This window comes from Siniperca chuatsi, linkage group LG9 (assembly GCF_020085105.1).
Source record: "Siniperca chuatsi isolate FFG_IHB_CAS linkage group LG9, ASM2008510v1, whole genome shotgun sequence".
Lineage (NCBI taxonomy): Eukaryota > Metazoa > Chordata > Actinopteri > Centrarchiformes > Sinipercidae > Siniperca > Siniperca chuatsi.
In genome coordinates, this window is record NC_058050.1 from 26,710,044 (window position 1) to 26,725,387 (window position 15,344).

The window sequence follows — 15,344 nt, forward strand, 5'->3', positions numbered from 1 at the left end:
GTAATTACCTGTCATTGCCTGTTTATAGCTAATGTGTGATATAACATCTAACATTTTCAGAAAGGCATCCAGATTTGACCCCAGAGGTTATGGTGCACCATATTTTAACATTTAAACTACACGCCTTGCAGTAGCAATAAATGTCATAATTCAATTGCAGAGTGACAGCAGTCACTAATCATGCAGCCTACAGCTTGGTCAAATTAACTCAAGACAATATTTTGATTTTGCTATTCTTTGCAAATATCATCTTTCTTGAAATGTACCATCAGGGCTGTAGTTTGTTTTTGCAGGACTGTGATGAGAAACCAGTGCAGGGGAGAGATTAAATACACATATGAAATGTGTGTATAGAGGTTGTGCAACTGACATTTAGTTAGCTGTAAGTGGCTGTGCCACTGGACCACTAGACTGAACTTTGTCCTCTCACGCCTGTTGTGGAAAATTACTGAATCTGCCCTGTGGAAAGTTACAGAATCTCTCTATTGAGGCTGTTCTCATTCACTTTTTACATTGCTCTGTTTCAGCCATGTGGGGCAGTTTATTCATAGAAGAAAAAGAGTATGGCCAGGTAATGAAGGTCTGCACAGAAAGAGGCACATAAAGTGAACAGAGATTCAGGCCTGCAGAGGAAACTGGAGTCAGATGGATGCTGGGATGTGTAAGCAGCAGCAATGATGATGATGATGATGATGCAGTGATGCTTGCAGTAAGTTATGTAGCAGCAGCAGGTAAGGCGGCCAAAGCACAGCATGACAGGTTGAACAGGCTGTCTTATTGCACAGGGTGTTTGGATTTCAGATGCACACCGGGCTGAAGTAACCTGCTAGGTGCCATTGTGTCAGTTTGTGGTAATTTGAGCTAAATGCTAACATCATCATGCTAACAATGACAACGTTAACATGCTGATGTTTAGCAGGTATAATGTTTACCACTGTCACCATCTTACTTTGCATGCTAACATTTATTAATCAGCACTAAACACAAAGTGCAGCTGAGGATGACAGATTCATATTGCAGGTATTTGGTCATAAACCAAAATATTGAACAAATAAAAAATTTGACCTGACGGTAGCGCTATCTGAAAAGTGAAGGGATCACCAAAATTATTAAGATTAATCTTCTGTGGACAGTGAATGTCTGTACCAAATTCTATGGAAATCCATCCCACAGTTGTCGAGATATTTCAGACATTGCCATTCAGAGTACAGTATGTTACCTCTGAGGGTAGAAGTGCAATGCAAGTTGTCTACCTGAACTGGCTCACATAGCTTCACTCATTTACTATATACATATATATATTTATATATAATTTCCAGCTTTATCATTAAAAACAGTGATAATAATAGGACAATAATAGGACACTTGCCCTACATTTGGCTTTTTTCTTAACCTCTCACTTTTATCAGACAGCTAATTTAGGAAAATAAAATCATTAAAGAAGGGTAAAGTCCATGTACAGGATGTAAACTTGACCCAGGGCCTATGCAACGTGGAATACTGATGCCTTAAAGTGCAGTTTCTCCTGTGCTATGAGGTTCATACTGCTGCAGAACCATCAGCATCAACTTCCTTTATTTCCGGGAGAGGCTACTAAGAAATCCCATCTGAAATATTAGAGATAAGATAAGAGATAAAATGTTGCAGACAAGGTTTTGAATTGAGAAGATAAATAGTCATTTATCACATTAATTATTAATTGCAGCACTGGAAGCTCACGCAAAACTGTGAAATGGCATTTAACCTTTGTTTTCAATTCAATTCAATTCAATTGGACTTTATTGGCATGGGAAACAGATTGCCAAAGCATGTGTGAAATAAAAACATACATAAACAGAAGAATTGTGATATTCAAATATATACAGATAATTAAGATGGGATAGTAATAATAATAATAATTATAAACTGTAGACTTGCAGTTAAAATACAAATACAAAAAGTGAAAACTAAACACTGCAACCTTTTCTTTTATGAGAGAGAGAGAGAGTGTGTGTGTGTGTGTGTGTGTGTAGGTCATTCACTGTCCCTCAGGTTGTGGCATGTTGCTACATATTGGGCAGCAGGATCGGCCCTGTCCCCCCCCTAGGAGCAGTTTTAATGTTGAGAGCTCATTTAGCTCTTTGAAATCTGAGATTACAGAGCTGAACTTGTTAAAGTAAACGTTTCTTATTTCATCGAATGTTGTACATTGTAGGACCACATATTCTGTTTTCTTTTGGTTAGGTTTCTTTACATTGTGTTAGAATTTGATTTACTCTAATTGGTGTTTGGAAAGCACTGCTGTTGTGAGACTGGCCAGAGTGTGTCTGAGGGGGGGCAGTTAGTCTCAGCACCAACTGACATAGAGGACTCTTTTCTGGGCTCAGCTCTTGGGTTTGGAGGGCTTTCGTATGGAAGGTGTCTAGGGGGCTGGATTTAAGGTGATTGAAAAATTTGAGCGCTCTCTTTTGAATGTTAATTATCAGTGGGTATCTGCCTAATTCTGCTCTACATGCATTTGTTGGTGTTTTTCTGTGTATGGGAAAAATCTATCTGCAGAATTCTGCATGTAAAGATTCTGTTGGATGTTTGTCCCAATGGGTATAGCTATGATGACTAAGTGGACCCCAAACTTCACTACCATACAGCGCAATGGGCTGCGTGACACTATCACGTATTTTCAGCCACATTTTAATTGGAATTTGAAAATTATAAAATGTTCTCTTAATTCCATTTCTTTTAGTGCATTCACTGCCATGTTGAAACTCCCTGATGCTGTTATGGTTATACCAAATGTAGGTATAACTCTATACTATATTCAGGGATATGATTATGATGGTCTGGGGCATTTTTGAAAAATTGTGACATTAGTTTTCTTCATATTTACTGCCAGGGCCCAGTTCTATGTCCAACTGTTGCTGTAGTCCTTGTTCAGTAGGAGACAGTAGAACAAGGTCATCAGCGTAAAACTTCACCACTCTATCTAGGAGGGAGAGGCCAGGAGCAGCACAATGATCCAACTGTACAGAAAGTTAATTTATAAATACATTAAATAAAGTCGAGCTTAAGTTGCAGCCCTGACGAACACCTCTTCTATTTTCCGAATACACTGATTTAACCAGATCATACATTTTGCCCCCTGTACCACAATGTAAAAGTCTGCAATAGAGCCCTTCATGCCAAATAGAGTCAAAAACTTTAAATAAAACAAGCAAATATCTTACCATTTTTTGTTTGGTGCAGATGTTTGTTAATGAAAGTGTAAAGGGTGTATACATGATTGGTGGTGCGGTGTTTAGGGAGGAAGCCAATTTGATTTTTACTGTGTTCTTCAAGGAAATCTAGTATTCTTTTTTTTTTTAGAATACTACAGAATAGTTTACCTAGACAACACAGATGCCACGATAGTTACTAGGGTCTGATTTGTCCCCCCACTTAAGAATGGGGGAAATGAGCCCTTTGCACCAGATGTTGGGAAAACATGATGATATTGAACAACTTCAACACTGCACCCTGCATCTCTGGGGTGCTGCATTTGAGAATTTCATTTTTAATGCTGTCTGGACCGCAAGCTTTTCTTGGCTGGAGAGATTTTGTCTGTGTGGTCAATTCTTCCCAAGTAATTGGGAAATCAAGGGGTTTTTGGTTGTCTTTAATTGTTTATTCTAATGTTTGGATTTACAGATTTTCAAAATGTGCTCTCCAGATGTCACTATTTTGGGTGGGTAGTGCTTGTTGTTGCTTTGTGTTGAAGTTGTTGCACATATCCCAGAATTGATTTTGATTAATGGCGTTTTCAGTATCTTCAAGTTTCTTGTGGGTATAATTTAGTTTTTTGTTCCTAATTGTATGTTTATATTTGTTTAAAATGTCATTGTACCTAATGTGTAAAGCTGGGTTGTTTGGTTGGCAATGTTTTTCATTTGCTATTTTTCTTTTCTGATGGTCTTGCATTCTTGATCAAACCATTTGTCGGTGTTTTGCTTTTTAATAGGGTTCTGTTTTTGTTTTATAGGCTTAGCTTTAATAGCTGCCTGATGAAATATAATATCGATATTGTCAATAGCCTTTTTTTACACCGTCTCTGGTAGGGACATATTGATTTTGGTTAAATACTGATATGTCATTCATCAGATCAGGTGAGTTCATGGCCATGATGAATTTGTCTCCACTGTCTTGGGCCCATCTGCAAGTAGCGTTTCATTTATAGAGCTTACTGGGTTCCCTTTTTGTGTGACTCATTTGACCTGAGAGTTTAAAGAATACATTTATTTGGTTGTGGTCTGAAAGGGGGGGATTGCTGTCTGGCAGTGAATGCACTGATAGTGGAGGGGTCCATGTCAGTAATTGCATAGTCTGCTACACTAGACCCAAGAGCTGAGGAGTAGGTGAATCTCCCTAAAGGGGTGATGGTTGGTGTGGTAAACAGGGGAGACTGACCAAACACATGGTTGTTGCCCTGTGGGTCGATGACATCAGGTTCAATTCCTGTTTGTCCATTCAGATCTCCAGTTAGCACGTTTCCCTGGGCCTGGAAATAGGCGTTTTGTTATTGGGGAGTTTCAAAAATGTCTTCAAAATAAGGAGAATCTACTAGGGGTATGTAAATAGCACAGAGATATGGGTCTCTATCAGTTATACCCAGGCTTTGATCTAATCTTAACCAAATGTGTGATTTACCCTGTTTTCTTTATATTGCTGAACTCTGAACTGAATATTTTTTTTTTACTGAAAGATATTTAGTTTTGACATGTTAGTTTAGCTTGTTACGACCTGTTAAACCTTTTCACAGTTACTACAGGTAGGTAAGATAAGTAAGCAAAATCTGTGCCCAGGGCAGGCCCCTGATGTGTAAAAAGCCCCCCACCCCTCCCACGTAGGAGCAAGACCAAATCACAAGGCCATGATTTAAGTCTCTTTTTGGTGGTTTTGCATCATTTTGTGTTTGTTTGTGGAAAGTTTGTCTCTTTGGATGTTTTGCATGTCTTTGTGGTCCTTTTGCATCTATTTATGGTCATTTTGTGTCTGTTTGTCATTTTGCGTCTCTGTGGTAGTTTTGTGTCTCTCTCAGTGACATTTTGCAAGCCTCAGATTGCTATAAGTTGTTAGCAGTTCCCATTCTAAACTTCTCAAGTGGTTTGATTTAAACTATTAACTATTTGAGGCCCAAAAATTATAATTTCTAATATTTGCCCCCAAAAATCAAATAATAGAGAAAAAAAAAACACAAACACAAAATGAATACAAATGTGTGTAGCAGAACTATGTTTAATCTTCTTTTTTACCCCATTAATCATCTCACAACCACTCAGATTTATCTATCACCCTTTTGTGGGCCGACCCCTTGCTTGGGAACCACTGGACTAAAATACCTGTATATAAAGTAGTTAAAACGAGAGCCACCTCGACCAGCTACAACAGTAAAATGCTACTTATGCATTGATGCATCAGTATTAACAATCTAATGTCATATATAATAATATATCAGTCAAAGCAGCCATTTTACTGGAGAATGTGTACTTTTACTTTTGATACTTTAGTACATTTAGCTTACAATACTTATGTGCTTAAGTAGGATTCAGAATGCAGGACATTTACTTGTAACTAAGTATTTTTACATTGTTGTTTTGGTACTTTGACTTAAGTAAAGGATCTGAGTACTTCTTCCATCTCTGGCTACAAATTACACTCCTCCTCAGTTTGCGCTAGACATGCTCAGATGAACGCAATCTAAGATTCATAATGATGTTGACCCAGTTTCTGATAGTAGGTGCCAACTTAATCTTGCTACTGTACACATTGTGGTCCTACCCTTCACTAATTTACCCAGACTAGTTAAGTAAATGACATTCTTAGGTCACTGTCAGCTTTTGGGGGTCTTCCACAAACACTTCTAAAATGTCTGTCTATATCCTGTTCTTACCTGTCCATAACCGGTTCTCATTACGCATATACATTTACTACATTACTGCACAACCTGTCGACATTACAGTTTGTTCATTTTATCACTACTGTACACCAGTCTACCACAGTAGTATATTTTATATTATATTATATTTTATTCGTATATTTTAACTTCTACATTATTTTATGTCTTAGGTCATAGATTACATTTGACAGAACTTGAACTATAAAGAACTTGAACTTGAAATGAACTTGAACACTCAAGCTGTTTACAGGAAGGGCCAGAGCCGCCTCTATTTTCTGAGGACGCTGAGGTCCTTCAACATCTGCAATGCTGAGGATGTTCTATGAGTCTGTGGTGGCCAGTGCTATCCTGTATGCTATTGCATGCTGGGGCAGCAGGTTGAGGGTAGTGGATGCTAACAGGCTCAACAAACTGATCCGTAAGGCCGGTGACATTGTGGGGGTGGAGCTGGACTCTCTGGCAGTGGTGTCAGAGAGGAGGATGCTGGCCAAACTACACGCCATCTTGGACAGTGTCTCCCACCCGCTCCATGACGTGCTGGTCAAACAAAAGAGTACCTTCAGCGGAAGACTCATCCCCCCAAAATGCACCACAGAGCGCCACAGGAAGTCATTCCTGCCTGTGGCCATCAGACTCTTTAACTCCTCCCTCTAAGTGTCAGTCTGTACGATCCTAGGTCACTAAACTGGACATTGATCATTACATCTCTGCCATACTTGAACAATTGTGCAATATTCTGTGTAATACTCCCGTGCAATATTTAGTTTTCCCATGTTATTTTTTCCTATTTATTGATACTGATTATTTCTGACCTGTTTTTATAGTGTATTGTATTATATTTTTTGCTAGTACTTTCTCCTGTGTGCACTGACGTAAAGGCGAGCTGCTGTAACAAAGAGTTTCCCTTCAGGGATCAATAAAGTATTTCTGATTCTGATTCTGAAATACAAATTTGACTTAAAGGATAGGTTCACGTTTTTTCAAGTCTGTCTTAAAACAACATTCCCATATGTATATTAAAAGAGTTATTGGTTGATGCAATTGTTCTTCCTGTTGGCCTCAAAGAGATCCCTTTGTAATGTGATTTCAATGTAAGTAATGTGGGACAAACTCTACAGTCCTCTTTCTGTGCAAAAATTAATTCCAGACTTCATGTGAAGCTAATATGAGTTAGACAAATCAAATGGGTATTTTCCAAATTTGCATTTTCACAGAGTGTTTATTCAGTGAGCAGTGGTGAAGGTATGGTAACAGCCCTAGGCAATTTCATACTGAGGATTACTTTAAGACATACTTGAAAAAATGTGAACCTATCCTCTAACTGTGTTCATAATTGTATTGCCTATAGGTATTTGATATTGCTGAAATAGAAATATATGTACTGGTGGTCTTTCAGATTTCCATTTCCACTTTGTACTCTATTCAGTTTTAGTTCCTGAAAAAGAAATAAACTAAGTTTTGGAAGAACAAAATGTTAGGGAAAGCTCTGTGCTCTGACAAATGCTCCACTTATTACATAATTAATAGTAGTTTTATAATGTTACATAAGAGTTATGAGATAGTGTGCAGTAGAGCAAGAGTGCAAACATCATTTCCCCCCCACCTCTTTCCTAGTGCTCAGGGGCTTTTTGGGAACCTGGTCCACAGGACTCTAATGGATTCCAGTGGGCATATGCTGATATGTTTTGAATACTTTATCCAAGTTTCCATCAGACGATCTACTGAAGTTAGAGTAAAAACAGTTAAATAGAGAAAGATAGTCTCAATAGTAAAAATATGTCATAATACCCAATTGATGTATACAATAATTAGCAAATAATGAATTTTTATCACAAATATTTTCAAATCCTCAAACAAGTTCAACCCAATTTAATACAGTACATTTTCACTTTTTCCTTTACAATTCCCAAATGCACACTCTGTCTACTGTCATGTACTCTGTTACATTTGTGTGTTCGTCTTCGGCTCTTTATCCTCTTGCTATTAAACTCATTAATCCTTCCGTGGATGAGTCAGTCTTTCGACATTGTCTGTCAGGCTTTTGATGCATTAAAGCTAAAAGCTTAGAGTGTGACAAAGATAATGGATGGTGTTTTAGACCGAACTGGACACAAAGAGTCCTGATTATGTTCAGACTGACTGTAGGGTGATCCATTAGTCACCCAAACACTAAAGTTAATAGAGGAAGGGAGGAAAGGATGAATGGACAAATCATCTGGGAGAGTTATGTTCAATCTGGCTCTTCTCTTTCACTTCATCTTCAGAATTTTGCAGGTATGATAACACAATTGATTGCTGTTACTGCACATCACATTTTCTGTAAATACATTCTGCAAATGAATCAGAGAGAGCAGGAGGATCTGGAATCTTCTGAACATCATTTTGAATGGAGTTGTATACCCTAACACCAATTTAAGGTGAGTTACAAAACTTATAGCACACTAATCAACATTTTGTCATGAATGATACTATATAGAGGCTTGAGACTAAATATTACATCCTAAACTGTTATTAACTGACAGGGGTTAAGCAAAACAAAGCTACCAAAGTAAAAAACAAAAACATAAAACAGACTCGTTACAACAAAAAATATGTATCTAAATATATATTGTTAGATGAATTGTTAGTTTCAGTTTTCAGTGATCAAGGAGTCTAAGGATCTTTAAATGGTGAAAGTGTACTCATTTATGAGTGATTGATATATACATATATGACTGTATACAATGACTGTGTCAACTTTTGAGGTAAAAATAATTTACTCAAACTTTAAGTAACCAATCTCTGAAACCATAACAATGTAAGACAAAAACAAAAGTTAAAATAAATTAAAGTAAAACCAACTTCAAAGCTACATTTGATTATTTTTTGCTACTTGGGGGAAGTGGAACAAGCTGAAAACACAACATTTGACATATTATCATCTTATAAATTTCTTATGGCTAACATGTTAGCAAATAATTTCAGCAGATACAGAGCAGCATTAGCATTCATTTGGAGTTGTGTTTATTGCCAACTGATGAATGTGAGCCTAATACTCATACTCGGCTCTTTAGCTGCTAAATACTCCACTATGTTCACCAGCTAGTCACTAACTTTGTCTGCTGTTTGGTGCTGGTACAAGTAGTGTACAGTGGGTTTATCAGAGCGTATTTATTGAGAACAGTTGCCTGCTGTTGCTGGAAATGGGGTTGGGATCGGAATTTGCTGGCCAAAAAATTCTAAGCTAAAAGATGATAAAACTCTCCATAAAGCTGAGGGAAACAGCAGAGTTGGGTGATAATTCTCTGTGGGTTTGTCAATGCAATCAACCCCTTTCACATTACACATAGTTATTGGTCCTAAAAAGTGCATTTGCATTAGTATGCACAATTTTGTAAAAACGCATGAATTACCAATATATTCCATAATTTCAGGTTTTTCTTCAAATCTGGAACAGGACACAATACTGTAACTACATTGCAGTTCTTCTGTCACATACCAGTCAACCACCATGGCCATCATTGGTGCTGGCTTCGATGACCAGTCCTTCAGTAGTGAAGACAGTTACAACCACGTATTCACAGACACAGAGGCTGCCACAGTCAAAGGTTTGTACTTTCAGCGTGCTCAGCTGCTCCGTGGGTCAGGGGCATTGTGCCGGTACCTTGATCCCTCTCAGCAGGCCCTTGTCAACGTGGGGGGCATCCGGTACGTCTTTCCCTGGAGCACCCTGGAGGATGTCCCCCAGAGCCGCCTGAGTCGACTGCGCTTCTGCACCACTCTGAGGGAGATAGCAGAGTTTTGTGATGACTATGATGAAATGCGTCATGAATTCTTCTTTGACCGTGACCCTTTAGCCTTTCGGGCCATCCTCAACCTCCTGGCCAAAGGGAAGTTGCGTCTGCAGCAAGAGGTCTGCAATGTGGCTCTTCACAGTGAGCTTCAGTACTGGGGCATTAATATAGGACAGATGGAGCCCTGCTGCCGCCACCGCATGATGTGCTCCGTGGAGGAGGTGACCGAGCACCAGCGCAAGGAAAACGAGTGGCTGCAGCGAAGGAGGGCGCTGATGGCTCCTGTGGCAGAGGGCAGCCTGTTCCGCATGCTGGGAGAAGCAGTGGAGAACCCTCATTCAGGTTTAGCAGGGAAAGTGTTTGCCTTCCTGTCTGTCATCATGGTGGTGGTCACTGTGGTCAGTCTGTGCATCAGCACCATGTCAGACCAACAACAGGAAGAAGCCATGGTATGTATGAACCAAAGCAATGCTTTGTACTGTATTGTAGATTCAAGTCAAAATGCAGAGCACTACCCAACCTGTTCTAAGCACATTCTATTGTTTGTTATGATTACTATAGTCAGTCTTGTTAAATGAAATTCTGAGCCCGCAAAATGAAGAAATTACATTAACTTCCTTTTCTTTGAAATTTCAAGTGGGATCACTTGAGCCATTGACACTTTACCGCCATCTGTAAAAACAATACTACGTCTTTTAAGGACATATTTATGATCACATCTACTATTGATCCACCATTTAAGGTAGGAGCTTGCACTGTAATGGGTTGTTGTGTCAAGGGAAAGTGTGACTGTTTAATTTGCCAAGAGTCATTGGCGTGATGAATATAATGTAAGAAGACTTTGTGAAACAAAACAAGTGCTTTAAGTCCTACAAGGGTAAAGACTGAGAAGAGAAGGTGAGACAATTGGCAGCTAGCCTGTCTTCTCAGCAAAGCCATTTTTTTTCGACGACACTCAGGAAAATGCTAGAAGGGCTAGCTATGAGGTGGTTCAACTTATAGTCCAGCATGGAAAACAGTTTGCAGATGGTGAAATTATGAAGTAATGTCTCACTAAAGAAGTCGCTGTAATCTGCCCAGAAAAGCAGCGAGAATGTCAGTCTTGCATTTGCATTTGACTTGTTTTCAGACTTGTTTGTGTGTGATGAAAGCACTGATACTACAGACACTGCTCAACTGTTGACTTAGATTTTTCTGTTTCAGAAGCACTGATCTAAAAAGCCTCACAGGAAAGTTGACAGGAAAGCATTATTAAACATAACTTGCTTTAATTACACTGGATATCCGCATATCATGTTAGCATGCCCTGATCACAGAATTAAACCAGCACTTTTAAGATTTTGCTGCCATTCAGAAGGACATTAACCTGTTCTCAAAGCCTTTCTCTCTTGACATGCAGTTGGAGCTCATTGAAATGCAAACATGACATAAGTTCCCAGCTAGGTAGATGGATGCATAGGCTCAGTAAAAATGGTTTTGAATCCAAAATTACTTGAGGTTGAAAACAGACAAAAGTCAATATAGTCAATACCAGGCAGGCAGGGGAGATGAGGCAAGGGGATCAGACTAGACAGCAGGGGTCCAAAGGCAGGCATGGGGGTCATAATAGCCAAAACAGGCAGGCAGAGAAAATGGCTGGAACGCAAAGCAGAAGCACAATAGAGGATCTGGCGAGGTATGAATGGAAGTGGGCCGGTATATATGCTACTGGGCTGATGGGGCAGTGTGAACAGTTGTACAGGGGGGTGTGGGTGGTTGGGTGATGGGGAATGGTGTGAACACAGGGGTTATTGCAAGGCAGGTGGGAGTGGCGGGATCTGAAATGATAGCAGATTTAGTACATGGCAGGGGAAAAAAGCAGACAAGGAAAATGTGAGATTTGGAATTGGTTTACATTGTGCTGTTTACAATGTCAGCCTTACCTTTAGCCACAATTTTTTTATGTATGGTGTCTAATCCAAAATGCCTCCAGACATTACTTCTCAGATGGTTTGATGTCATGATTATTTGTTCAGCATGCCTAGTTTTCTTCATTTTGAGTTTGCAAAGTTAGCCTAGCTAACTGATGGGGGAAACAGGGCATGCAATGGCTCAGATGGATAGTACATTTTTGGAATGCCCCCCACTGGAGTACAAGGCACGGCCTTGAATTATGATAACAGGTCGAATTTAATTTCTTCCCATGTTCTAACATAGTTTGAACACCAATGTACATGCACAGTTAAAAGAGCATCAAAGATAACAAAAAAGTCATAGGAATTATTTACATTGTGGTCCTTGTTGTAGTTAGTTAAAAAGCTGATGTTAGGCAGCTGTTTCTCAAATATCAGATGTGAATCACACAAACATTTTGTCTTTTAAAAATAGTTTCTGCTCGCAAATTTCTCACCACACACTGACAGTACTTTGACAATGATAACATAACTTCGAAAAAACAAAGGTTTCAAATTGTTCTTTGTATTGTATTCCCCAATAAGGTCACAACAAGTTGATTTCCATGCCTTACTAAAATTAAGTGAAATGAGAGTTAAGGAGCTGCAAAACATGCAAAACAACTAGTAGTGTAGGAAAGTAATAGGGTAGTGTATCAATATAAGAAACCTTTTTGCTGAAACTTCACTTCATTTGTAGGCCTGTAAAACTTATTCAATACCTTTGTCTTTTGTTGTCCACAGGGTAACTGCTCCCAAAAGTGCCGCAACATGTTTGTAGTGGAGTCTGTTTGTGTTGCTTGGTTCTCCTTAGAGTTTCTGGTGCGATTTTTCCACGCACAGAACAAGCTGGAGTTTGCCTGTGGCCCTCTGAACATCATTGATGCTGCTGCCATCTTGCCCTATTATGTGTCACTGATTCTGGAGCTCGGGGATGAGTCTGTGCAGGATATTGTGGCCGGTGCAGGAAAGAGCACCCTGGATAAACTGGGTCTAGTCCTGCGTGTGATGAGGGCCCTGCGTATCCTGTATGTGATGAGGCTGGCCCGCCACTCTCTGGGTCTGCAGACCTTGGGGCTGACTATCCAGCGGAGTATGACAGACTTTGGCCTGCTGCTGCTCTTCGTGTGTGTCGCTGTGACTCTCTTCTCTCCACTGGTTCATCTCGCTGAGAGTGAGCTGGCTCCAAACACTGCCAGATCGCCCCAGCTCAGCTTCAGCAGCATCCCAGTGTCATACTGGTGGTCCATCATCTCGGTGACCACGGTGGGGTATGGTGACATGGTGCCCCACAGCATCCCTGGCCAACTGGTGGCACTGATAAGCATCTTATCAGGGATCCTCATTTTGTCTTTCCCTTCCACATCTATCTTCCATACGTTCCACCGCACCTACACCGAGCTCAAGGAGGAGCACGAGAGGCTGTGGAAGGAGGAGAGGGGGGCTGAGCTCACCACTGAGGCTGAGGAAAGCATGAAAGAAAGAGAAACTTGGCCTGATGACTGGCCAGAAACTGATCTTTTGCCTGGTCTAGATGATCCTTATTACATTTTCATGAAAGACATTACAGTGCTGGCTCGGAGCAAGAGTCATCAACCTCTTCATTCTCCAGTGACTTGTTGAGTCACTGTTGTTGATCAATAAAGTATTTCTGATTCTGATTCTGAAGAAAGTCTTCCTGGAAGAGTGGAGGCTGTTATAGTAGCATAAGAGGTTGTGGATATTAATGATTTAGCTTCTCAAATTAAATCTTGTAATGTGGGTGTTAAAGTAGATTATTTGATTGTCAGCATGTTACATTATGCAGATGATATAATGTTACTAGTTGAGCATGAAAAGGTTATTGTTAATGGTGCTGGATGTGGAGACTGGGGGCAAACCAGAACAAAGCACAAAAAGTCCATTAGTTGCAAGAGCATTTGTCTTTTAAGGGTATTGGTGTTTTAGCAAATTCTGTGGATAGTTCATTACAGAGTTCATAAGTTTACACCAGTTGTGGCCATCAGTGGTGATATGTATAATATTCATGTTGCTCAGTGCAAATAGTTTCTATGTACAAGGAAAGATGGTCTGTTGATGTTGTACAAAGCTAAATTTAACTTTGTCTCATGAAAAACAACTACTTATGTGAAGCAGAATTTAACCAAAAGTCAATCTTGGATTATGAAAACTTTTAGGAAGGGTACATTTATTGTGGGGGGTTTGTTTTGCCGAGTTCAAGAGAGGAGACAAAATTATTTGTTTGCAATCTAATGTTATATGTAAGAAGTTATGTTCTTTTTTGACAAATATTTCACCTTTGCAACTGTATTTTTGTCTTAAGTAATAATAACTTCAAAGTCAAAAATAACACCTATATAAGGAACTCAGACTAGAGGAGAGCTTGTTAATGCTGCTAGTGCTGTGGCCAGAAGGGGTGATTATAACTATATATACTTGCTGGACATCCAATTCTTAATTTCAGCGAGGCAAGACATTATAAAGGATTCATCGGTGGTACCAGGCTTTAAAGTTGCGTGTCATCCAGGTAGCAATTAAAATCAATATTGCAGCAAGTCATTGGTGACCTTGACCAGAGCAGTCTCAGTGCTGTGTAGAGATCAAAAACCAGATTGAAATTTTTCAAAAATGTGATTGTTGTTCATAAAAGAAATCAATTGAGTGGAGACAATTTTCTTCTAAAATCTTAGCTTAGAGATAGGTCTAAAATGACTTAAAACAGAGAGATCCAGAAAGGGCTTCTTTAAGAGGGTAAACAGTGGCATGAATAACTTTACTCACTAACTATAGCAGCGTATTAATGCTGATGGTTTTGGAATGAGATTTACAAAAATCATCATAAAGTGTAATGACTGGGTATCCACATGTTTTATCGTAGAAAGGGTTTCAGTCGTAGTCATCTGGACACTGTTTTCAGAATCAAGATGTTTCGGCTCCCATCCAGAAGTCATTCTATTCTATTCTTTCAGTGTCCAGATGACTACGACTGAAACCCTTTCTATGATAGAACACTCCTGGACGAATGAGGGACTACACCGTTTCATCCACATGTTTTGTTCAGATGTGCAAATACTTCTGGCAATGTAGTGCATATGTCATGTATAAGGAAATTACTATTAATACAAACACATTTACATTATATGAACATTTGTCAGGTATTCAGGCAACTAAGGCAATTGCATTACTCCTACATGTATGTGAACACTTTCATGTGTATAGTAATAAATGTGAAATTATTGATGGATAATCAGTCTGTATCCAGCTCTTACTTATCAGGTTGCAAGCACATTTTGGAATATTAAATAGTAATTACCATGCAAGCATTGCTTGCCTGTGTTTTAAACAGCTGTAGATTGAAGCTGGATGTTGGATGTTTATATTTGTTGCAAAAAAACTTTAAACCAAGAATTACGGGTTCAAAAGCCTTGTGGAAAAAGGCAGCAGTGATGAATTTAATATGTCAAACTACAGGCAGCAGGCTCCTTTTGAACAGTATTTACTGACCAAAACAGTCAGCACTTTTCATTGAAAATCAATGTGTGCTGTGAAGAACAGCATTAATCAAAGCCTGATTGTTGGCTGCGCTTTGTCCACTAGAGGGCAGACATGTTCTTTCTCTCAACACAGCCGACAGGAGGTAAAACTATTGGAAGTGATTACACCCTGAAGAGAGACATAAAAATCTAACTTGGATGTGCCCACATGATTTTTGTTCCCTGTGTTACATTTGCT

General features: G+C 39.3%; 1 protein-coding gene across 1 annotated transcript; it reads left to right on the forward strand.

Annotated features, from left to right (window-relative positions):
• Window positions 1–6,791: 6,791 nt before the first annotated feature.
• LOC122881214 (potassium voltage-gated channel subfamily G member 4-like) lies at window positions 6,792–14,859 on the forward strand. The gene is made up of 2 exons (XM_044207087.1): window positions 6,792–10,130; window positions 12,357–14,859. Exons 1-2 carry the CDS (start codon window positions 9,399–9,401, stop codon window positions 13,233–13,235), a joined length of 1,611 nt encoding a protein of 536 aa, XP_044063022.1. The 5' UTR covers window positions 6,792–9,398; the 3' UTR covers window positions 13,236–14,859.
• The last annotated feature ends 485 nt before the right edge of the window (window positions 14,860–15,344 follow it).